Consider the following 23,700-nt stretch of genomic DNA (forward strand, 5'->3'; position numbering starts at 1 on the left):
GCCACAAAGCGCCCGAAGGGGGCCGGCGGGGCCAGGGCTGCCAGAAAAGTCGCGGCCGCTCGCACTGCGCACGCGCCGCCTGTCACAGCGGGACGGGGGGGGGGGTGCAGCCCGAGAGGCCGCGCATGCGCCGTGCCCCCCCCCCGCCGGGGCTGCGCTTTCCTCGCGGCGCCCCGTAGCTCGGCGCCCTCTGACCCCGCGCGGTGAGGGGCCGGGCCGCCATCTTGTGGCGGCGGCTCGGGGCTCGGTGAGGCCCCGTCGCGCCCCCCCCTCCCCGGGCCGAGCAGCCCCGCGCGGGGCCGGCCGCCGCCATGTCGTCCTTCTCCGAGTCGGCGCTGGAGAAGAAGCTGTCGGAGCTGAGCAACTCGCAGCAGAGCGTGCAGACGCTGTCGCTGTGGCTCATCCACCACCGCAAGCACGCCGGGCCCATCGTCTCCGTCTGGCACCGGGAGCTCCGCAAAGGTGGGCGGGGAGCGGGGCCGGGCCGGGCCGGGCCGCCCGGTGTGAGCGGGGGGGAGCCGGGGCAGGCCCGGCCGGTCGGCGGGAGGGGGAACCGGGAACCGGGGCTGGGGGCCGGGGTCGTGCCCCGCCGGGCCCAACGCGAGGGCTGCGCGGTGCTCGGCGGCCTCGGGTAGCTCCCGTGTTTTGGTGGCGGTCTTAGCCTTTGGTTCCGTGTTTCTATTTAGATCTACGTCATTTAGCCATTATAGAGTCCCGCTAAGGAAGTCAGGGTTAAGCGAAGTAAGAGCGGTCGGTGGGGAGCGGTTACGAGCTGGTGGTGTCACCCAGAAGCACTCCGCGCTGCCTTACCTCGGGGATTAACTTCGTTTCCTACCGTAGCTGCTGGTAACTCCCCAAAGAGCTCCCCGTGCGGCTGGGAAGGTGCTGGTGTCGCTTTGGTGTCCCCCCTCCCCGAGGGGAGCTGTGACACGAGCTCAGGCGCTGCTCATCGCAGCCAGCAGCGGTAGCCCCGGGGCGTATCGTGCTGTGGGAGGCCCAGGTCGGGCTAATTTCTGCGTGTTTGTTAATTGGTGCCGCTTAAATCAAATGACTTTTTGAAAGGTCTCAGTGGGGCCTGATGTGGAGTTAAGGGCTCTTATTGGCTCTCAGGCGTGCGTGTTCTTGGCTGTTGTGCTCTGGGGAACGGCATCTCCTGTGGCTTCTGCCCGTGGGAAATAGGGTCTGGTGGTGGTAAGAGGAGGGAAGTCAGGGAATAAGGAGGAGGCGGGATGTTAGCACTGCACAGCGTTGTCTAGAAAAAACACCGGAGTCTCTGCAATAGTGTTTTCATGCAATTTTATTCTGTTCTGAATTAAGCAATTCTATACTTTTTTTTTTCTTCCTGGAGCTAAGTAATAAAAAATGTCTGTTGCGTTGATTTGTTGGTAGGTTAGAGCAGCTCATTTTAATCTTTACGTGTTCAAAGTTTAATTCTTGCAGTTATCTTCAGAGTCGAGGTGTTGCGTCCAAAAAGCGTTAAGCTCGTGATTATTTTATAAATCGATTAGGGGAAAAAGGCAGCAGAAGTTAAGAGATCAACAGCTACTTGACTTGAAAGCCTCTGACTTGCCATAGTGAAATGGAAATATTTTGACCTTTTTTTTTTAGGCTAAAACCGTATAAGCAACTTTGAAAATCATATTAATGACTTCAGGTAAAAGTGAGAAGTAAATGTAATCTCTCTCATTTTTTTTTTTCCCTCCAGCAAAATCAAGTAGGAAACTTACTTTCCTATATCTAGCAAACGATGTCATCCAGAACAGTAAGAGGAAGGGTCCCGAATTTACTAGGGAATTTGAATCTGTTCTTGTGGATGCTTTTTCTCATGTTGCCAGGTATGTGGTTGTGTTACATATTTCTTCAACTTTTCTCTCTAGCGATTTGCATTCTTGTTACGCAAAGCTTAATGCAATTGGCTTGTTAAAACATCAGAGATGTTCTTAAATATCAGGGATGTTCAAACCTTGTCTCTAGCAGAGACTAGGTTCAGGCTGCTTTGCACCTAGGAACTGTTTAGTGGTAATATTTCTCTTTGGGGAAACTTGTAAAGTTGCGAGGCACTGATTTGACATACGGACATTCTTTGCGTGCAACTTCTATACGCTTTATTTTAATTGTTGCCAAAAGATGTAGCAGCTCTGTGCATGGGTAGTGAAACTGAATAGTTGCATCTGTTTTTTGAAGCCTCTCAAGGAATGAATGCCCCGTTGTTGGAAGACTTTAAAACAGAGCTGGTATTTTAGGTATTTTAGGCTTGAGCATAGTTTCTTTTCTTGCATTACTTGTTTTAATGGTTATCTGATCATTGGCCTCCTTGTTAGGGGAAGGAAGAATTTTATCCCTAAAAGGGAAGAAGGGACGCAGCTATCCTATCAAAGAGAAACTATCGCTTAGTTAAAATTTTCTCTAAATAGCATGATAATTCTTATTATGCCAACTAAACAACTTTAATGTTCTTTGTGTTTAGTGGTACGCTGCTCTGGCTGGCTGGCTGACTTTCAGTGTGCTAGATGAGTGCATTTAAGTGCCTAATGATCCAAACAACCCGCCTTTTAATTGGGATGTTACTGATTGAAACAACTGTTTAAAGTTTAATACTCTGAATTGTAAACGTGTCAACTTGGAGATGTTTTATAACTCTCCTTGCAGGTCTGAAAGATAGCAAATTTCTTCCTTCAAAACTTTTGCCCACGTGCTGGGGAGGGAATGTGAGGCACGTTCAGGCTGTCTTTGGTTCCAGTAAAAGGGGAAAACCGGTCACAAATGTGTTTTACACAGTTTGTCTCAGACAACGAGAGAATCTCTCTTGTACATGCAAATACTGCAATGGATGCAGATGCTAGCTTGGAAGATGCTCTCTTAAAAGTACTCTCTATGTTTTTCAGCTGAACTATAACTATTTTCTAATCTTTGAACAGAGAAGCAGATGAGGGCTGCAAAAAGCCCTTGGAACGATTGCTTAACATTTGGCAAGAAAGGAGCGTGTATGGCAGCGAGTTCATACAACAACTGAAGCTTTCTATGGAAGACTCCAATAGCCCCCAAACTAAAGGTAAACGTGTACTGTTCTTGTTGAGTATTTCACTGTTTTATTTATTTATTTATTTATTCTTTAATCGGTATATGCTTTACTGAAAGAGTAGCAGTGAGGCGTTAAGCTCTGGGCTACTGTGGTTGAGTTATTGGCAAAGCTGGTCATGGAGATTCTTCAGGATTGTCTGGAGAGAAGTCTGATTTTGTCAGGCCTGTTGTTCCAGTTTGCAGGTGTGTTGCCTTGTGACCGGCAGTAAGCTTAACACCACGTAGCTTCTGCCTCGGCGCATGCAGGCAGAATATGCCAGGGCTGTCATCTGATGTGAAAAGAAGTAGGTAGGTTGCACAGAACTGTTGTGTCTACCCTGAGAGTTAATGTTGTTCTATTCTAAGTGTCTGGGAGTAGTCAGCGGGGTTATTATACTGGTTTATTCAATATTGTGTTAGTGCTTTCATTATGATATTAATTTTTAATATCACATAGTTTTATTAAAAAGCCCTTGCTGAATTATAATAAAATACACGAAAGCTGGAATATATGCCCAGAAGCTTGTCAGGTCTATTTTTTTCTTTTACCAGCTGAAGTCATTTGGAGAAAACATAATAACTTTTCATCATTTAACATCGTTAGAACATTGTGGTTATACCCTTAGTATTCAGTTTCTCGTATCTGTCTCATGCAATGCAAGCTTCTTGTGGTTACTATACTTTCATACTTCTTCTGTAGCACTGACAATATTTAACGGGTAGTACCCTAACGAAAAGCAGGGAGCAGCAGCATGGTGCCTAAACTGTGGAAGATGGGCGTCATTAAAAATTAAGTGCTCTGGTCAAGAGAATATTTGTCTGCTCTGCAGTTAAAGATGGTGTCATTGTCTTCACGTTAGCCTGAATCAGACTGTTGCTTTGACCAAATTTTGCTCAGCTCCATGCAGAAGTACTGTACTTTGTGAGACAGTTATGGGTAAAGTACTCTTAGGCTGTTCTTGGTGAAAACAAGGAAGATAAGTCTAAGCCTTTTGCCGAGGTTGGTAATAATGCAGGCTGAATATGGAGACATACATCTGAGGCTGCAGTTGTGTTTTTTTTAACTTGCTTCTTGAGGCAAAATTACTGAAGGGGTGCTTTAGCAGCTTACAACGGAGACCTTCCAACTTAATGTAATTTAAGTGCTACGTTCAGAAAGTATTGCCTCCTGTCTCCCAAGTGCTGGGAGGACTGACTGACCCGACCGAAGGGATTCTCCCTTCGGTGTCAGGACAGCGGGGCGGACGCGACCTGCCACACGTGCCTCTGTCCTGGTGATGGGAGAGGGGCAGCGTGTTCTGGAGGGCTGGGACGTGTATGGTCTGTAAATGAAGTAGGTCGTGTTGTGTTTTTTTCCTGTTGTCTGCATGCAATGCGTAAGACAGCTGGTTGTTGTGGAAGGATAGAGCCTAGGTTCCTGAACTCCTTTTAAACTGATTATCGGAGGGTTTGAAACTGTTGATTTATTAAGGTACCTAGGTAAATTACACTTTTTTTAGTTAAACAACGTGATAATGTGTCCAAGAAGCACAGCTGCGGCTGCCAGGTGAATTGGCAGTGAACTGGTGCTCAGTGTCATCGGCTGCTGGGCTGATGGCATCAGTCAGCCCTGTACTGTTAGCCTCAGAACTTAAAGCTGCTTATGCAAAATCAGGCTCACACCGAGTGTAACGGAACTTTGGGGGAAACAATGAGAATGCATAACTGCTTTGTGCACACTTAGACTTGGCAAGGATCTTAGGTTTTTGTCTGGGTAATCGGAGACATTAATGTACTGTGTTCTACTTGAGAGACCAGCTCAGGCTTCTCAGGAGTGTGAATGCTGCAGTCTTCTTGTCAATTCGTTGTTAAAAAAAAAAAAAAAAAATAATTTTTTTTTCTTAATTTAAAAACTTGGAGTTCTCCTGACTTTTTTTCTTTGTTTTGACTGGCATGTTTTCAAGTTAGCTTCATAATCGTCAGATCTGTTTTCATAAGGGATTTTTATGGCTTTCTAAGATGAACTGGTTTTTGTCTGGTGGTCAGCGGCCTGTGTTGCAAAAGGCTTTGCGGTTACTCTATTCTGCTTTCAAACAGGCGAACGTAAGTGAGGTGGACAATAATGTCTTGTTTTACAGACATAATGTGTATCATAGAAGTGGAAAATGATGGTGTACCACTCCTCCAGAACCCTTCTGACTTCCTCTTTTTGTGTTCATCCAAGGAGATGTCGCTTAGAAATACTTAGTATCTTTAGATTGGTGCAAGGCTATGCTGTCAAAATTTTGAAGCACCGTAGGAGTATCTGGTGTTACGAGAGAGAGCATTCTCTTCTTCAGCCTAACACATGGCAACAAGCGTATGCAGATAGTTCTGTTTTTTCATATTGCGGTGTCTTACGTTATTGGGTCGGCAGGTGCTGCTTTCAGAAGAGGATGGTTGGCTCTGCTTTGCATTCAGAGCACCAGTTACACTTGGGGTTACAACTTGCCAAACTAAAGCAGAGTCCTGTATCAGTGAGGAAAGACATCCGTAAAGCTTGGTGCGTGTTTCGATGGTGCAACCCACTGCTTGCTTGAGTAGTAGCAGGGCCCCAGATAAATGTGCGTATGGTGTCAGTTGGAGGCACTTGCTGGGTACCTGCCGCAGAACAGAATTGATTTAATGAATAATGAAGCTGGCCATTAAGAGAGGTGGAGAGGTGACAGTACCAGCTCTTTCTAATCGTTCTATTCCCCAGTTTTTACTTCTTCATTGGTACAGCTTACTACCATTCCGTAGTCCTTCAGGTTACTTAAGGAAATACGCATATACATGGAAACGAACTTTCTGAATACTGGTATCTTGTTTTCAACTCTTAGTGTGCTCGTCAAGCTTGAATTTGCTTTCTCATTAATCTCATTTTTACTGGAAAGTTTCTTTTTACAAGGAGTAGGGAAGAGAAGAAGAACCCGTTTATCTTAAAGCATGGGAAAACTAGGTCTCTAGAGGGTTGATGCAAAATCCTTTAGGTAATATTATCTATATAGCTGACGTTCTCTTTTCATTGTCATTGTAATAAGCAGATGAAGGAAGTCCTTGAATGTGCTCTGACGTAGGAATGCCACCGTGTAACACAGAACTGAACTGCTACCCACCTGTGATGTCTGCGCTTATATTGCAAATTCAGGCATAGGAAGTAAGACCCATACTAAAATATGGAGAAAGACATCAGAGGGGAGCCAGCAGCGATGCTTGCAAGGAAAAACTATGGGTTAGATAGTTGGAAGGTATACTGGACCATTAGGTTTCTTTCATTTTGTATCTTCTGGTGTTCTGTGATGGTCTCCTGTTTTCTTTAGGAAGACTGTTTATTGTAGTTGTTGTATTTGATGTTTTGTCCTAAATTGCTTTCCAAAAGTGTGTCTTTCATATAAGGTTTCTTGGATCTTGTCTGGCTTTCCAAATTCCTGGAATTTAGAACCTAAAAATTACGAAAGTTTTGTTTTAGTTACAGCTTTGGGAGGGTTTTTTTGGTTATGCAGATTGAGGATGATAGCTCTGTCAACGTGCAAACAAAGCTCTTGAAAGGCAGGACAGCTGAATTTAAGTAAACAGTTATCTATAGAAATTTGGAAGTAGAACCCTCCTGTTTTACAAATTTGCCTGTTCTAGGAATTGAGTATCTGATTTAGTGGGGTCACCGTGTGTTTGCCTGTAGACAATTTTCTGCTCGTGCAACTTGTCGTATGGCTGTATGCTTAACTGTCAGAAAAGTCACATGGCGTAGCTGAGACGGATAAGTCGTGTAAATTAAGGGCTGCTTGATTTTTTTAATAAAAAATCTGAACCCCTTGTGTAGTTCCCTCCAGAGAAATGTATTACTTACATCGGGAGTTCCGTACAGGTTGTTTGGCTGCTTCTTGAGTGAGGAAGTGAACTTAACCAAGTGCTCATGAGTAAAGACAATGTGTTCATTTCATATTACCTTGAGATTACAAAAAAGCCCAAACAAACGTAACATTACTGTTTTTATTAGAACAAAGTTTGAACTTCCTAGTTCTCCTTGTGAATACGTGTACACAGATTCCACAGTCAGTTCCTCTTCACCGTGAATTTGATCCTGGAGTCAAATCAATGAAGTTTCTTTACAACTAAAACTAGTGGCAAGAAATGGAAACACGGTGAAGACCCTAGATGGGAAGATCTCCCCCTTTGCCAGCTTATAGGAAAACTCACTTTATCACTAAAGCATTTGACACTATAAGTCTTCTCAAGCCACCAGATACAGTTTGAAGACTGAAAAGTCAGTTGGTGGAGAAAATATCCTTACGATTCTCTCTGGATGCTCCTGACAGTGCAGCAGCAACAAGATCAACAACAACCTGGCATTTCACTGCAAAGCTGTTATGTCAGCAGTTGTCAGTTGTTGTGGAGAAAAAAGGTGCTTTACTCTTTGAAGGCTTTTAGGGAGCAGTTCAATTTCTGAGCTGCGAAGACCCCAAAGGAAGCAGGAAAGCTGACTTCCACTCCAGTAGTGGCTTCTTTATCTTTTTTATGTCAGTGTCAGGAGTGTTTTCTTGATTTTCCTGGAAGATGCTGTCCATCTTCTCCAAGGGTACTTTGATTGTTTCAGAAGCTGTTATATGCCACTGTTGAATTCTGATCAGTTTTAGATGCTCTTAATGTTTCTTTCCTCTTCTCTTGTTGGATTTGACAGGCTCTTTCAGATGTGTAGCAGCGGTTAAATTACTTCTGGCTAGTAGATTTTTGACTGCCACCCAGGCAGGGTATGTTAGAACAGGATGCCAGGCGTAAATTATATTTCAGTGGTCCCTTTCTACCGTGTGCTCTTGAGTTTGAAAATAGATTTTTTTTTACCCCTATTTTTATGAAATAGAGATGGTGTTTGCAGGATTCTTCAGGGAGGTCTTCTGCTGCCCGTGTTTACCAGTGCCAGGGAGGACACAGTCCACATCGGCCTCATGCGACTTGTGCTCCAAAGTGCCTGCTCGCTCTGGGCTCCTTGTTCCTCCAGCTGCCGAGTCCCTTGGCTGCCGTTCGCATGCTCGGGGAGCGGCTGCTTTTTGGGCACGCTGGCTGCTGGCGCATAGGACTGCAGGTGTTCGTGCACCTATCTTCTGCTGCAAAGCCTTTCCAATCACACTCGTTGGATCTCATTGAGACAGAGAATTCAATGGACTGCCTGATCCTCTGTTAGTCATGAGCGAGCATAAAGTTGTCGTGTGGTAGGACAGCTGGCAGCACAGCAGGAACAGTTCTTCAGCAATTTGAATCCCAATTCTCATTCATGTTTTCTCTTCTGTGCTCTCTGTGGTCATGCGTTCCTATATTGGTTATCGTGTGTTTATCTTCTGTTGGTTAATTACTTTGGGCTAAGTGCATACAAGTGCACTTGTGAGTGTGTAAGTACTGACGGCACCTTGCACTGGGCTGTGTAACTTCATGTGCTGTTTGCCTGTTTTGCTGTCTGCACATCTTCTGTTCACCTCTGTGCGTCTGGCCAACAGCCATTTCTCTTGTGAATCTGGTGTCTTGCTTGTTGGCCATATTACCAAGCACTCTTCATCAGTTGTACGCATACAGTAGTTAGACTGTTGGTTTTTCTAGCCTAGGTAGCTTTGCTCTAGCATACATTAAAAATTAATTTGAAGATAGCTGTTTTCTGTGGTTCTTTACCTTCCATTGAGTTAATATGTTCTCTAATGGATGCATTTATATTTGCCTCATGAAGGTCATTCACCTTTGTCACACGAGCAGGATTTCCTTTGACTTACCCTCCATTAAAATAATGTTTTTCAGATATATGTCCCACCTGACAAGGCACACAAAATTTGGCATTAAAGACACCTTTCTGTGCTTCCTTAATATCTAGGCAGACTGATTTCATGTTGAATTAAGCGATCTCGGATTTTTCTGTGGTTCAAAGTATATACAGATTGTTTCTCTTTAACTCCGTGATTATCCTGGTAAGATTTGATTCGGTTCAAGAGATGTTCTCAGGACTCTGTCCTCAGCTTTTTTTTTTTTTTTTTTTTTTCAATTTACCCCAACTCTTACGAATTGTGGTGGCAAGTCTGGAGAATGGCCTGTCTTCTGAAGGCTCTGTAACTGGATCAAAGGCTGTGTTAAGACTTCTGACTCATTAAATAAACTGTCTTCTCTTTCAAGCTAAGGTGCAGTATACTAAGGTTCATTCATACTTTGTCTTGCTTTATGGAATTTATTTCTGAAGTGTTATGGGTTGCCTTGGAGACTGGTTCATGCTCAGTCCATAACTGCTGCTGCTGTCACACCATGCTACAGAGCTTTAGTTTGACAAAGCTGTTCTGAAGTCTATTTTGATGGAAGAGCAAAAGGTTGAATAACCAGCAGCTATTCAGTTCATTGTGGGGCTACAGCGAGCATATGCTTGGTGCAAAAAACAACTTGATATTCTTCTGTCCATATGTATCCTCGATCCGTGCTTCATTTCTACTGGTAGAAAATCCTTACCTGCATGCATGATATTAACCAGGGAATCTGAGCAGCGTTGAAGACCTGCCATTTACTGACAAGTTAGGACATTTACTTGTCTTTCCTACTTCCACTGTAGAAGACACAAAGCTGTGTACAGTGCATACTGATTTGAAGACTGTATCCCTATAGTTAGAGTACATGCATGCACAGAGATACCTGTGTGGGCAAAATCAGCCTTTTCTTGCTGGTTTTTATTTGATTATTTGGAGTATGATGCCAATGTTAGAGTCCATCTGTGGTCATCTTTCACTTCAGAGGAACCTTATCATCAGAGCACCTGGTACAGCTTATTTGAAGTAGAGATGGTTACGGTGGGCAGATCTGGTATCCAAATGAGTTGCTTATGTGTGTCTTTAGTTGCAGAGGAGAAGAAGTCTTTAAAGCGGACTTTTCAGCAAATACAAGAGGAGGAAGATGATGATTACCCTGGGAGCTATTCACCCCAAGACCCTAGTGCTGGGCCACTGCTGGTATGTAGGATGGGTGGACAGTGGGAGTTCTGAAAGCCACCTCCTGTGTGGTACCACCACCAGGTGGAGCTGCCAACAAGTAAAATGTTTAATGGAGAAGTTCTGTTGGGGGTTGAGACATCAGTGTGACGTGGGACAGACTCTTTTTTCATGTTGAAACTGCCAGTTCTGAGTGATTTCATGTAGTCCAAACTAAGGTCTGAATATTGCTACCAGTAAAGAATCTCAAAGGACTGGTAGAAGAACAAACTATATTTTTAATTATTTCTAAGATCAGAGTGTAATCTCTCAAAGCCAAAGCTGTAACACAGAACGTTTTTTTCGGGGGGTGGGGGGGGTGGGTAGGACATATCTCTCCAGGTGTGTATTAAAAAGCTCAACCTTTGATAGATTTTTATGGAAGTTGGTTAGGAAAATCAGTTTTGAAGACTTTTTTGAGGCTGACTTATTAGTGGTGTGGAAATAATAGGAATGAGAGGATCATTCTGACCATTTAAGGCTGCAAAATGAACATATGTTAAATCATTGTCTATTTGAGAAGGATGCAAGAAATTACATCATCCATCTGGTAGACTGTAAACTTTGAAAAATAAAAATAAATCATGGTTGTCAAAGAAATGAGCAAGTGTTTTTTGTTGGTTTTACCTCCAGATGCAATACAGCTTATGGTTTCTTCTGTTGATAAACATTGTATTTATTACTGTTGGAAAGCATTAGTAGTTTGCAAATTAGTAGTAACTATTAGGTAATGGACTGTAATGTTCAGATGAAACCGTAAGACTCCCATAAATATTTATTTTTTTTCAATGTTTTTATTAGTTTTTCAAACTAACTATTGAAAAGCTGTTTAAACGTCAGTGTTGTTTAGAGGGCAGGCATTCAAAATCCAAAAACCTCCTATTAAACAAAGAAACGGAGTGCTTTTTATTTCTGCTTATGGAGTCTCCCCCCACCATTCCAGAGCGTAGAGGAAATATGTTGGGCCAGGGGAGGTGCTCTTAATGCTGTCCTCATCCATGTTCTTTTTAAACTAGGGTATTTTTTGAGTGTATTCATTTAAACTGACATTTTTCTCAATGCATTAAAACAGTTGAGAACTGAAATTCTCAAGAATTGGCTTCCAAGGAGCCAGTTCTGCTAAATGAGGATAGTGATGTCTTTGCAAAACAGGGACAGTATGAAGTGTGCTTTAACAGCGATGTCTTTCATTGTAGCTGTAGTTCTGGTTGGTAACCAGTTGTGAAATTCTAAAACTTGTAGCTGTAGACATTTGACACAGTTGTATTTGGACTGATACAAAGCTGGTTTTTTTCCAAGTTGTAATGCACCTGTGGAAATTAAAAACAGGGTGCATTTATGCTCCTGCCAGTTTAAGAGAGTGTCAAAAAGATGATCGGCTAACAGAAATAGTCCACATTTCATGCTATGCGAAAGTCAGGTGGTTGTTCCTCAAACTGGCCTGATGGTGTACTTCTAGGCTACGTCTTGAATGGTCGCTGCTCTTAATTAGAATGAGAGGTTTTCCACTGCAGAATCTTGAAAAAGATGATCCTACTCCAATTATGCATGTCACTAAACACTAGAATATTGTAAACTTAGTGAATATCCTCTCTGTAAGGAAGTACCTGTTTAAAAGTTACTTGCAAAAAATATTCTGAAAATGGTTGGTTTTAAAAGTAGGTGATTTCACATGGAGTGGCTACATCCACAGGAAGTGGCAGAGTAGTAAACCTGGTTTTAATGTTAGCTAACTTGCCTTGTAGACTGAGGATTTGATCAAAGCCCTACAGGACTTGGAAAATGCAGCATCAGGAGACGCAACAGTGCGGCAAAAAATTGCTTCCCTGCCTCAGGAAGTTCAAGACGTTTCATTACTGGAGAAAATTACAGGTATGAAACTGGAAGATAAATGGATCCAAAGAATAACTGTAAGAAAATCTTTGATTTCTAAAGAATTACAGTATACAGGGAGCAGACTTCTGCTTTTATGTCCTTGTTTTGTAGTTCTTGGGTAATTAATGGATTTTGATTTTACTTCATAGGATTTTAAAAGAAGCTTATCTAATTTTTTTTTCCCTGCCTGGACCAAAATTTTTGTGCTCAGAGAACATCAACAGCATTTTGCAAGAATGTAAGGGAAATATGGCCCAAGTTCTCAAATGGATGTGTTTGATTTTGAACACTTTGACTGTTAAATATTCTTGAGTGTTAGCAGACTATCCTAGTGTACACATACTCATTGATTGTTACAGAAAAGGAAACTCACTACTCCCATACGTCTTTATTTAGTCAGTCTTTATTTAAACTGACTTTTGCAATTTTATTTGAAAAGTAATCTTGAACTGATTTGACTTTTATTCCTGGAAGTAGTTTAATTCAGAACTCATTATGAACTGTCACTTTTCCAGTCCTTTGTAATATAATCTTGCTGCGTCCAACAGTGAAGAGTGGTGTGCAATTCATATGGCTTGTATTGATTCATTAGGAGTTATTCTAAAATAATAAAAGAGGAATTAAAATGTGCATACCATCTGATTTAATTTCCAGAAGTACAGCCTGAAGTGTTTAATTAACCTGGTTATAGAGAATAACTTCATAGCTTTTCCCCACCCCATATCACTGACATCTCTGCAAGATGCACCTGATTGCATCAGTGTCTGAAACCCCCCATTCTTGAGTTTCTAGTCCTGCCCATTTCCTTTATATCCCCTGTGATTAGAACTCTTATTTTCCTATCAAGCCAGAAGTGTGCTTGAATGAAATGTTAATGTGCGTGTTGTTGGTGAATTGTGGCCCTTCTTCCAAAGATAGAAGGTTTTAAACTTTGTCCTCTAAATTACCAAACACTTTTTCATGTAGACAAAGAGGCAGCCGAACGTCTTTCGAAGACTGTGGATGAAGCATGCCTGTTACTAGCGGAGTACAATGGCCGGCTGGCAGCAGAGCTGGAGGACCGGCGCCAGCTGGCACGCATGCTGATCGAGTACACGCAGAATCAGAAGGATGTATTGACAGAGAAGGAGAAGAAACTAGAAGTGAGTATGGGTTAAACCAGCGCCAGCAAGCCGACTGTCTCACCAAACAGTCCCAGTTGACTCCAAATGTATGTGCGTATCTAAAAGATGATAATTGTAGGTGTTATGTTTCCATTTGGAGTAAAACTGGGAGGAAAGTGGTGTAAAAACTCTGAAGAAAACATATAGGTTCTGATGTTCACAGTATTAATGTTTTACTACACGTTGACTTTGGGAGGCCCAGAACTTTAAAAACCTATCAAGAAAAGTAGGCTCATTTAACAATTCTTTTCTTTCAGGTATATTAATTTTTAATGAAATCCCCATTTCCAAATGAAACCCCCATTCCCAAGAAGCCAAGATCTTTGCCGTAATCAGCTGGTTTTTTGGTTGGTGTGTTGTGTATTTTCCTTATGACTGCATGCTCTTCATCTGCCTTCCTAGCCTCTACTTGGTAAAAGAGGTGCAGTTTAAGCAAGCTCTTCCAGTCTTTAACAGACACTTTTACCTACAGCTTCTATGGTAGAATATAAATTGGGCTGATACCAAAGGATGATGACTTGCATTTCCTGCCACAGCTCTCTTGAGTAAAGAGGGCATGAAACTAAAAATGGGACTGCTCTGGCTGGACCTGACCATCAGCTACAAGCCCTGGAGTGAGCATGCACAGGCTGCAGCTGACAGACATTTATCTGAATGCTCTTTCTCAGGGGAAGTTCTTTCAGCACTGCACCCTGGGACTAGTATGGAAGTTTAATTAATGATTTTGGTTGTATGTCACTCTACCATCTGTTAAACTGCCCCTTGGCGACACATTAAGGGCTTCCTCTACACTGTCGGCTGCTGGTTATTAGGAACAGCTGTTGCTGGGTGGGACATGAGTTGCTGTAGAGGACAAAGTCTTCTGGAAGGAGACTGTGTGTAGCAATTGCAAGTTCTGTTTACTGTCATGACAAACCTAATTCTGTAACAGCTAGGCAACATTGTTCCGAGGTAAACTTCATTTTGAATGTATTCTTTGTCATGTGTGGTTATACTGGAGTTTCTGAATGTCTTATGACTGTGAACATTGCTTTTCCAGAGCAACATTTTTTCCAAATCAGCCAAACAAGTGCTGATGCTGTATTCAGAATTAGAGTTGATAGTTAATAATTCTGTTAGCTTGGTTAGCTTGAATTTCTTTAGCTGTAGCATCTGTCTTATGATTGAGACATTAAAAGGCACTTTCAGACAGATAAGAAAGATGCCATAAAAACAAATACTTTTTGGCACAGATTCACTGAATACTAGTGGAAATCTTAGGTCAGTTTTATTTCCTTGCTGAAAGGAGGATGCCTGGCTAATAGAAACTTTTTTATTTTTATATACATAAATGAAAATGTGATACATATTGCTGTTTATTTTTTTTTTTAAAGGCAGTTGGCAACCTAATGCACAGCAATGTTTTCAAAAGCCCTAAACAATCCATAAATACATTTGAGTTGGCTTGGTACAATGTTAAACTCTCTAGTGCACAACCTGAAATTGTTTTTTGTTTGTTTTTGAAAATGTGCTGTTGGTAAGTTGGTGCTGTTGTTATTTGAAAACTGTAACTTTGCCAGAGTCAGAAATGTAATCCTGAAAATGTAGCAGTTCCCTGAGCAAGCTGCTCTGTTGATAGGAATAATCCTGTGGGTGGTAACGGGATGGGTTGCTTGTACCCTTTTGAGTAAAAACACATTTTTTAATATGTTGGAAACTAAAGAATGATTTTATTAAATCGTTCGGATAGTCCGTCATTCTGCTGAAACAAGGTGGTCTTAGTACTGTAGAAGTCTAAAATTCTTTGCAGGAAATGCAACTCCAGTATTTATTCAGCATGAAGGCACAATTCATATTCATGTCAAATCTCACATCTTAGCTGAGGCATGTTGCCCGATTAAAGCACTCCATTGTTCTTGAGTGGTGGAGGGTTAATAAATAATGGCAAGTGTTGGTTACAGATGTGGCAGGCCATATCTACTTATCAGTTTTGTTTGATGTTCTCACGGAAACGCAATGGATAAGGGCCTGGATGTTTCTTTGTAGCGCTAATAAGCATTTTAATAGAAGTATCAAAATTCTTGCAGCAATTAGGGAGTTTATTAAAACCCCAAACATTTTCTTAAGGAAAGGCTGAAATAAGGAAATAATTTAAAACATTTTAATTTTAAATATCTTCTTACTGAATGGCTTGCTCTCTCAAAATATCTTTCCCTGAATCTTTGGTACTATTGACTGTAACTTTTGCCTCGTGTGAAGTTTCCTAACACTCAAATGAGACAGCACTTTCAGACAGAAGGTGGATTGTTTACTTCGCTATCCAAATCTAGTCAGGGCTGCTAGTTGGGGAATGGAGGTTTCTGGTGTTAACGTGACTCAGGGTTTTGTTTTAAGATATGTAAGTGCCTGATTCAAAAATCACTGTGGCTATTGCTTGCATTCTGTTTGCATGCACAGTGAAGTCTTTCACTGTGATAGTAAAGAAAGTAGGTAATCCTTATCTATTGAAAAGCAGCTTTTGCTGTATAAAGAGCTACAGTCGTTCACTAATCCTGTTAATGCTATCCCTCACGAAACACAGCAAATTCTCAAAGCATATACATAAACTCAGTATATTTATGCCTACTGAGCTAGTGCTGAAAATACTGTGTGATGCCAAAACGCTGGGATGCAGAGCTCTTGTCGTCAGTTGTAGCAAAGCTGATTATCAAAGGACAGTATGCTGAGCAAGGTGGTCTTGGACAACGAATTACTCTGCAGCATAGATGAAGACTACCATGAGTAAGGGATGAACCAGCGTAGCACTAAGAAACACTGGTAGTTTGAAGGGAGAAATCTAAGGCAGAGCCTGGAGGTCATAACTTATGTACAAACTCTGCTTTTGAGATAGCGATTTCCAGGGTGCAGTTGAAAACTTGGAAGTGTAATAATGAGGGTTGCTTTATTGAAAAAAGATTGTGGTGATTTGGTTGGAGAATAAGGGAAAAATGAAGTTGGTGTATTCTTTGTAAATGTGCAGCAGGCAAATAGAAAAAATCCAGGGAATCGGTTTGTGTAAAAGCTGAAATGTGGGGGAGATCTGAGAGCACTCCCATGATGCTGTACCAAATGACTGAAATTAAGTCAACTAAATAGATGGGACCGGAAGAATCAAGTGAAAGTAGTGCTAAAACATGGCAAATCCTGGAAGCCTGGTGGTTAGTTGAAATAACTGCTAACAACAGAAAATTCAGAGTAGGTGAAGATGGGTATTTCAGTCTTACAGGGAGAAGGAAAAAAGGAGAGAGGAGCATGTGCATTCAGAATTCTTACGTTGGCTTGCAGCCAGTGGTGCTGAGTTGTTTTTTTTCTGTGGGCCTTCCACATGTCTTCTGTACCTGTGTTTGTTAAAAAAAAAAAAAAAAAAAAGGTGACGTGAGGAACATGCTGTGGTATATATGGGGGTGTGTGTGTGTATACATACAAATATAAATATAAAAGAACATAGTGGAACATAGTGTATTTAAAATCCACTTTAGAGGAATATTTTTGATAGTTCACTACACCAGAAAAATTGTGACTTAAAATCTTGCTTAGAGCTGTGGGTGTTGTTAGTTTTTGGGCTTTTCGTAATGGTCATGGTTTCAAGGCAGCTGTGAGGTGTTTGAGCTGTGCCCACATGAATTTCCAAATCCTCTTTGCTAATGCACCTCTGAAGGGTGAAGTACCTCAGCAGTCTCAGGGTTCTCTGGGCTGCACAACAGCTTTCTTGAAATATATTTTAGTTCTGCAGGTTAATATGCAATTTATTGTCGTATTGCTTCCAGTGCTTAGGTTTTTGTTGCATGTCACTGTTGCCATGTCTTTGTTTCCTTGCAGACAAGAATTTTGGGCTGTGGTGTATTAATTTCAGTGGTCTATGCGGGGAACGAACGTCAAAGTTTTAGTTTTTTGACCGGGAAACGAGTGTCAGCATCTGGCATCCATGCGAGGAGCAGGAGGTGGCTGTGGGAGCCAGGCAGCAGAGGTCTCCTGCTCTGCACCCTGCTGGGGCAAGAGCGCAGTGCAGAGGAGCACCCAGACAGCTTGGGTTGTGCTGGAGCTGGTGGAACTGACCTGCCTGGTTAACGTGGTCAGTGAGTGACGGTGTGGCAGTGCTCCCAGCTGCGAGCCACGGTCATGCCTGTGGGCGTGGGGTGAGGAGGAAGGCTCTTCCGTAGTGTCCGGACAAACTGTGCCTGAGGACCTTGGGCTCCGGATCAGACCTTAAATGTGTCTCGTCTCTCACTTCTGTGCAGTTGGATTTGGGTAGAAATAAGCAAGTTTATGGCTAATTCATGTTTTGTTTCCTGTTCTTTTCTCTCTTGATTCTTGTGTAAGTGCTTGTTGGCTACCTTTTTTTGACTAAGACTGCTTCTGTCCCTGGGACCGTAGGGTTTCCTTTCAAGGCAAAACCGTGTCTCCTCTGCTTGCAGACAAGCCCTTTAAAATTTGCATTCTGTGAGGTTTGGCTGGTTATAACTGATGTGGAGAATGGCTCATATCAACATGACAGGAAGAAAAACTGCAGTTTTATAGTGTTCTAGTAAGGCGGCTTCTGAATGAAGCGCTTCCATCAGGTTCATTCAGGGGTGTTTAATTCTGATTTTGTGATTGTTTCAAGGTCTGAGCATCTAATTCACTTGGACAGTGGGGATGTAGAATCCAGCATACTGAAAGGGAGTGTTGATTAGTGAAGGCATTCATGTGGCGCAGTGCCAGATTTTCTGTATCAAAGTCCTGCTTACAGCAAAGATCTCATTATTTTGCCTAAAAAAGGCAAACAGCATCCAAATACTATTAATCTTAATAAAAGCCTACTATGCAGCAAGGCAATTAGCTAGACTCACGGAGGACAAACTAAGACCTCAGAAAGCAGCGATTTCTTCTAAGTGCACCTCATTTTTGGGTGGGGTTTGTAGGCTAGGTGGACTTTATGCAGAAATCTGCAATGTGCAGTTTCAAAGCACGTCATGTAAGGCGGCTGAATGAAAAACTTGCTTCCAGAGTCTGTGTTGCAGAATCTGGCCGCGACTTGGGTTGTGGAAAAAGAAAAGCCCGTGAGCCTGAAAGGAGGTTACGTGTCCCTGCTTCTTACGCGTGCTCCTGAAGATGACGAATGGCAAATCCAGATGAGCGTGCCCTGCTCTGCCTACGGAGATAACGGGACCCAGGATAACGTCTTGCTGGTAGCATTTCTTCCATGTCGCAGAGGGACCTCAGTGAGCAGCTGTCCAGAAGCAGTGGCTGCGTCTGGGCTCTGTCTCTGACACCCTGCCTTTAGGTCACTGCCTTGTGCCCGCTCTGTTCCTCCCAGGTGCTGCAGCTCAGTCAGCAGCCCCCGGCCCAGGGGTGCTCCCCAGCCGCTCTCCTTCGCCGCTCTGCGGTTGTCAGCACGTTTCGGTACCAGAGCAGATGGAAAGTGTTAAGCACATAGGAAGCACAGTTCTCAGAACGCAGTCTGTGGTGCGTATCTGATCTGCCCAGCAAGCGTTCATCTCTTCTAGGAAATCTTGATTCCTGGATTACTCCATTAGAACATTGTTCCCATTCCTGAATGTCGTGACCTTTTTCTGAGCCAGTGTTTAATGTATTTGAGGCTGGTGCTACTTCTTTCTTGTGAGTTTGTTTTTCTTGAAAGGATTTAGGCCTTCCTGCTTTAACCAAAGCTTTTGTGTAGACTAGTTAACAACTGCATTAATCAACTAGTAAGGTAGAATTGCACAGATATGGTTTTAAGGTGACTGGATTTTTTTTGTCATCATATGTATAAAAGACTGTGTTCAAAGTAAGAAGGTATTTCTGGTAGGATATAAGTTTGAAATAGGCTGTTAAAGGTTATTCTTATGTGGGGCTGGCTGGGAATTTACAGAATGTATTTACATAGCCATTCCAGGGGTATGCTGAGTTGTTGCAATCAGTTTTGCTTCTCACTATTCTAATTCAAAGTAATGAAACAAAGAGAATGTAAACTCATTGCTTGTAACCCTGCAGGATCTGCTCGCTTTGATATTTGGGAGAAGGTGAAGAGAATTTCCATCATTGAGAAGGTTAGAAAGATTGGATTAAAGTTGTAAACCCTTCAGAAAGACGTTTTGATTAAATGTGCACCTAGTTTTATTTGATCTTCAAAGATGAAATTCTGTTCTCTGGTAAACTGTCTTCTCTTTGCCAAATAACTAGAAATAAAGTATGTTAATGCTACAGCTGGCTTTATGGAAACATTTTATGTACTTTTTTCTTAGTTTCATTGTTTCCCGCATTTTGGGGATGCCCCCTGCCAAATGACATGCCTAATCAAGTAAAAGCTGGTGCATTCGAGAAGAAATGATGTAATACTGTTGTTTTAATTATTTAAACAGCTGTTTTTTGTGATTCCAAACACTTACATAACTCAAAATATTTCAGAACTTTGAAAATGGTACAAATAGCAATCTTTAATTGTGATTCTGTATTTGATAACTTGAGTTTGCCTGTTCTTAAACTGCCTTTAAACATGATTTAACAAGGTAACATACTTCCTTTCATTTTCAGGGTCCAACCTCTTCCTCTGACTTCTCATTATGAAATACAGATCACTGTTATCTGGTTTCTTTTAGATTGTAGAGACTTCTGAGAATGGGTAGAAATTTCGTAGAACCATAGAATAACCGGAGTTGGAACAGACCCCCCAGGATCACCAAGTCCCACTCCTGGCTCCGCACAGGACCACCCAAAACCAGACCCCGTGTCTGAGCGCTGTCCAAACGCTCCTTGAACTCCGGCAGCTCGGTGCTGTCACCTGGGGAGCCTGTTCAGTGCCCGACCGCCTCTGGGTGCAGAACCTTCCCCTGACACCCGCCTGACCCTCCCATGCCGCAGCTCCGTGCAGTTCCCTCGGGTCCTGTCCCTCCCTAACAGCTTTATGTCCTTGTCCCGGGGTGCCACCCCTGCAGCTCACTGCCCGATGGAGCCCCCAGATCCCTTTCCGTGGGGCTGCTCTCCAGCCTCTTGTTCCCCAGTCTGAACATAGACCCAGGGCTGTCCCGTCCCAGGTGCAGAATCCACCATTTGCTCTCATTGAACTTCCTGCGGTTGGTGATTGCCCGGCATTCTAATCTATCAAGATCTCTCTGCAAGGCCTCTCTACTCTCAAGGGAGTCAACAGCTCCTCCTAATTTAGCATCATCCACAAACTTGCTTAGTGTGCATTTGGGTCCTGTGTCCAGGTTGTTTATAAACACAATGAGGAGCACTGGATGTAAAATGGGAGTTTGAATGTTCAGTCCAAACCTTGTTTGTGGAAAAAAAAATGCTTGCAGGTTTTGTCAGGGGTCTTCAACTTACTGCTTTTCTCTCTTTGTAGTAGAATTCTGAAAACTTCGGCGAGTATATTTTGCTTGGTTTTAACCTAGTGTGCACATATCTTTCTCTGATGTACATTTAGTGATCATACATTTATTTCTGTGTTGTTTGCTAACGTGCCAGTCTAATGCTAGAGCCATTCTGGTTGCTAACGTGAGTCTTCTATCTGATGGCAAGAAGAGGAGACCGTATTTCACAACAAATGTTTTAGATTTAATGACTGAAAATAGAAGATCTGATTATCTGAATATTCAAAATTGATCAAGTTGGAGGGGGGAGCATTTCAGCATAATAGTAATACCTCTGGTATTCCTCATCCTGCTGCCTTTGTCAGTAGGGTGTATCTGAGCAGCGGTATGTCAGTGTTGCTCCTTTGGCTGTGGGCAAAAGTCAGTTGTCTGGGAAGAACATAAGAATAGAGCAGCTCTGTAATGACAGTTCTATCAAATATTCTACTAGGCCCCAGTGGGTGCAAATTTTTGAGCCTGTACGTGCTTTCTGTTGAAGTAACACATCAAGAATAAGGGTTCTGGGATGCCAAAGCTTGCGGACTTCCCATTGATACCAGGTTATGAATTTGGGTGCAGATGCTAGGTGTGCCATGCTTAGCTAAAAACACTGTAAACTAACTTGTTTTTAATTTTTGGTCTCTTCTCTCTTCTTTTCCTCAGGAATATAAACAGAAGCTTGCTCGGGTAACCCAGGTCCGCAAGGAGCTGAAATCCCACATCCAGAGCCTTCCAGATCTGTCACTGCTGCCCAATGTCACAGGAGGTCTGGCACCTCTGCCATCTGCTGGTGACCTGTTTTCAACAGACTAGAACAAATGATGTCCCCCAGTTTCCATTATTACCAGCAAAAGTAAGAAGACTGGTGTTGGCTTGAAATCCAGTCTTCCAAGATCTACCGTAGGAAGGAACTTGCAGACCCTGCTTTGAACCTCTTGGCTGCTCATGCTCACGCTCTCTCTGTGTACACTGGCTCACACTGAGGGGAGGATAAAGAGTGAGTTTTTGTGAGCTCTGAAGGGAGTGGGGACAGTCCATATAGGCAAACTTTTTTCATATTTTTTCCATACTCTTTTAGTTTGTTTGCTCTTAGCACTTGTTACCCCCACAAAAGTCATGAGAATCATGTACGTATATATCTGGAAAGTTTTCAAGGAAATGTTGACCATATAACATTTTTCTCTGTAAAAGTATTGTATTATTTCCGAATGTCTCGTCTGTTTTAGTTGGGTTTCTGAACCTCATATCTGAAAGCAGTAGAGTGGCTAGTGGGCTTCATAGGGGTGCGTGCGTGTGTGTGTGTATGCAGGTACTGTACCATGTCAGTGAAAGATGAAGGCATCTACTGAACAATAGCACAGAAATATTTTTCTTAAATCTACAGTTCTTCATACTGTTTTAGGCCTGACATAAAAGATAGTTCCTATTTGGCATGAACATAAATTGAAACTCACCACAGGCAATAAAAATAAACAGCTTTTCTTTGTGAATTAGAGAGCTTCATAATTTACACTCTGAGCGATGCAGAACTGGATATTACCTAAACAAGAGTGGAAGTAAATTTTGTTCTAGCTACCTTAGATTTATACCACATTTTTCTTCTTCATTATACAAACGTAAATGGTCACAGAAGCTTTGGTTTACCTGAGAGGTTAGAATGGTGGACTGCAGCGGGTGATATCCCAGTGACAGGCACTGTCTGCTCTCTGTAGCTTTAGTGATTTTTATTTGATGAACAGAAGTTAAATGTGCTATAAATATTTATACAGAAAACAGACCCATATATATGCACATACCCTGCATGCACATGTGCCATGTCCATGCATGTAGATATTAGGATGCACTTAATTTTGTGTCACAGATTATTGTGAGTTGATTTTAATACTAGGGGGAAAAAAAAATTAAAATACTCTTAATTCCATTAATTTGCTAGCTAATGTTTTAGCTGCCGTGGATGTAGTTAAATTTCGGTTTGTGTGTTAGGTCTATCAAGCTGGATTCTGATCACTGAAAAGCATTCCAATTTGGATAACAATTCTGCTTAAATTTATCTGTCACTCTAAAACACCTTAAGTTTCTGGAAACACTTGATCTGACAACACAGGCTCTGTAACACAGAGGCTGAAATTAGTCAAAGTGGTGTGCTGTGTTTGTGCCTCCCTATAGTCTTAAGCTGCTGTTCTCAAAGACATGAGAGGAAACCTGCAGAAATGCAAATCTTGTTCTGTGTTCGCATTAATTTATTTTACAGGGTATTCAGTTGCCTATTCAGCATTCAGTTAAAGCAAATACATTTTTGATCATTTAATTGTTAAAAAGCTCATGTGCTTTTTCTTACTGACACTTCACTGTCCCTCTTTTCTTTTTTTTTTTTTTTAAAAAGAAACTTCTTGCATCCTTACTGCCCAGCCAAGAAATGTGCTTTTCTTTTTAGTTTACGGGAAATTTTCTAGTTGCAAAACTATTTTTTCCATGAATTGGGTTTGATCATAAAACCATTTATGGTCCAAACAATATTTAGATAAAGCACTGTATATTCTTTTTGCTTTTGCCAAAAAACAACAACCCTCCCAAATCAAACCCAAACAAAAAGATTAATTTCTATCCTGTATCAACTCATGGAGTTACCCTGAGATTGTTTTAACCAGTTATTGTTTTGACTATGGATTGAATGTGTCCATTATAAGACGGGGAAAAAAAAAGCTGTTATAAAAAAATGTAGACGTGTTGACATCTCATGCTGTTTTTTTGGGCAGATCTCGTGTGAGAAAGTTGTATGTCTTTTTTTTCTTTTTTTAATTGAAATGTTTTGATTTTTTTTTCCAAGTATATGTGTGTGTTTTATTTTGCTTAATTTAAAAGAAGTCTCATGGTTTTTAATTTTATTTGTTTTACTTTTGGGGCAAAGGGCCTCTGGTGAAGTGGGTTAACATTCTCTCAAGGTTAAAACAGATTTCCCTGAGGTGCGTCCTTTTTTAACAAAAGTTTAAATCTGTATATTAATTGATTTAGGACTTTAGACATATAGGCTGCTATTTGTGACAGCAGTATATTCTGAAATGTCTCATAGATATATATTTTTGAATAAAGAGGGTGTCGTTGAATAGTAGTGGTTTTACTTTTTTATTCACAATGCAGGTGTTGCTCTGGCACGCCGTGGGTTTTGCTCTGGTTTTTTCTTTTTTAACAATAAAGAGGGTAGTGACTGCTGAACAGACCGTATGTTAATATATTTGTAGCTGTAGATTATCGTTTGTCAAATGAGTA

At 41.8% G+C, this 23,700-nt stretch overlaps 1 protein-coding gene across 3 annotated transcripts; it reads left to right on the forward strand.

The window, feature by feature from the left end:
• Nucleotides 1-172: 172 nt before the first annotated feature.
• Nucleotides 173-23,537, forward strand: RPRD1B (regulation of nuclear pre-mRNA domain containing 1B). Of its 3 annotated transcripts, XM_048050714.2 has the most exons (8): nt 173-462; nt 1,706-1,835; nt 2,919-3,052; nt 9,916-10,028; nt 11,792-11,918; nt 12,888-13,063; nt 19,076-19,131; nt 21,097-21,234. In XM_048050714.2, the coding sequence occupies exons 1-7, from the start codon at nt 312-314 to the stop codon at nt 19,106-19,108; spliced, it is 864 nt and encodes a 287-aa protein (XP_047906671.1). In that variant the 5' UTR covers nt 173-311; the 3' UTR covers nt 19,109-19,131; nt 21,097-21,234. The 3 variants fall into 3 exon arrangements, with proteins under 3 accessions (XP_047906671.1, XP_047906670.1, XP_047906669.1); XM_048050713.2 differs by lacking the exon at nt 19,076-19,131 and having other exon boundaries at nt 176-462; nt 9,922-10,028; nt 21,097-23,537; XM_048050712.2 differs by lacking the exon at nt 19,076-19,131 and having other exon boundaries at nt 181-462; nt 21,097-23,537.
• The last annotated feature ends 163 nt before the right edge of the window (nt 23,538-23,700 follow it).

This window comes from Anser cygnoides, chromosome 16 (assembly GCF_040182565.1).
Source record: "Anser cygnoides isolate HZ-2024a breed goose chromosome 16, Taihu_goose_T2T_genome, whole genome shotgun sequence".
Lineage (NCBI taxonomy): Eukaryota > Metazoa > Chordata > Aves > Anseriformes > Anatidae > Anser > Anser cygnoides.

Excerpts from the sequence above, each read along its gene's own strand:
- RPRD1B (XM_048050712.2), top strand. The coding sequence starts at position 312 with ATGTCGTCCTTCTCCGAGTCGGCGCTGGAGAAGAAGCTGTCGGAGCTG. Across the intron at positions 3,053-9,915 it reads CAATAGCCCCCAAACTAAAG|TTGCAGAGGAGAAGAAGTCT; the intron begins GTAAACGTGTAC and ends GTGTGTCTTTAG. Across the intron at positions 10,029-11,791 it reads CTAGTGCTGGGCCACTGCTG|ACTGAGGATTTGATCAAAGC; the intron begins GTATGTAGGATG and ends CTTGCCTTGTAG.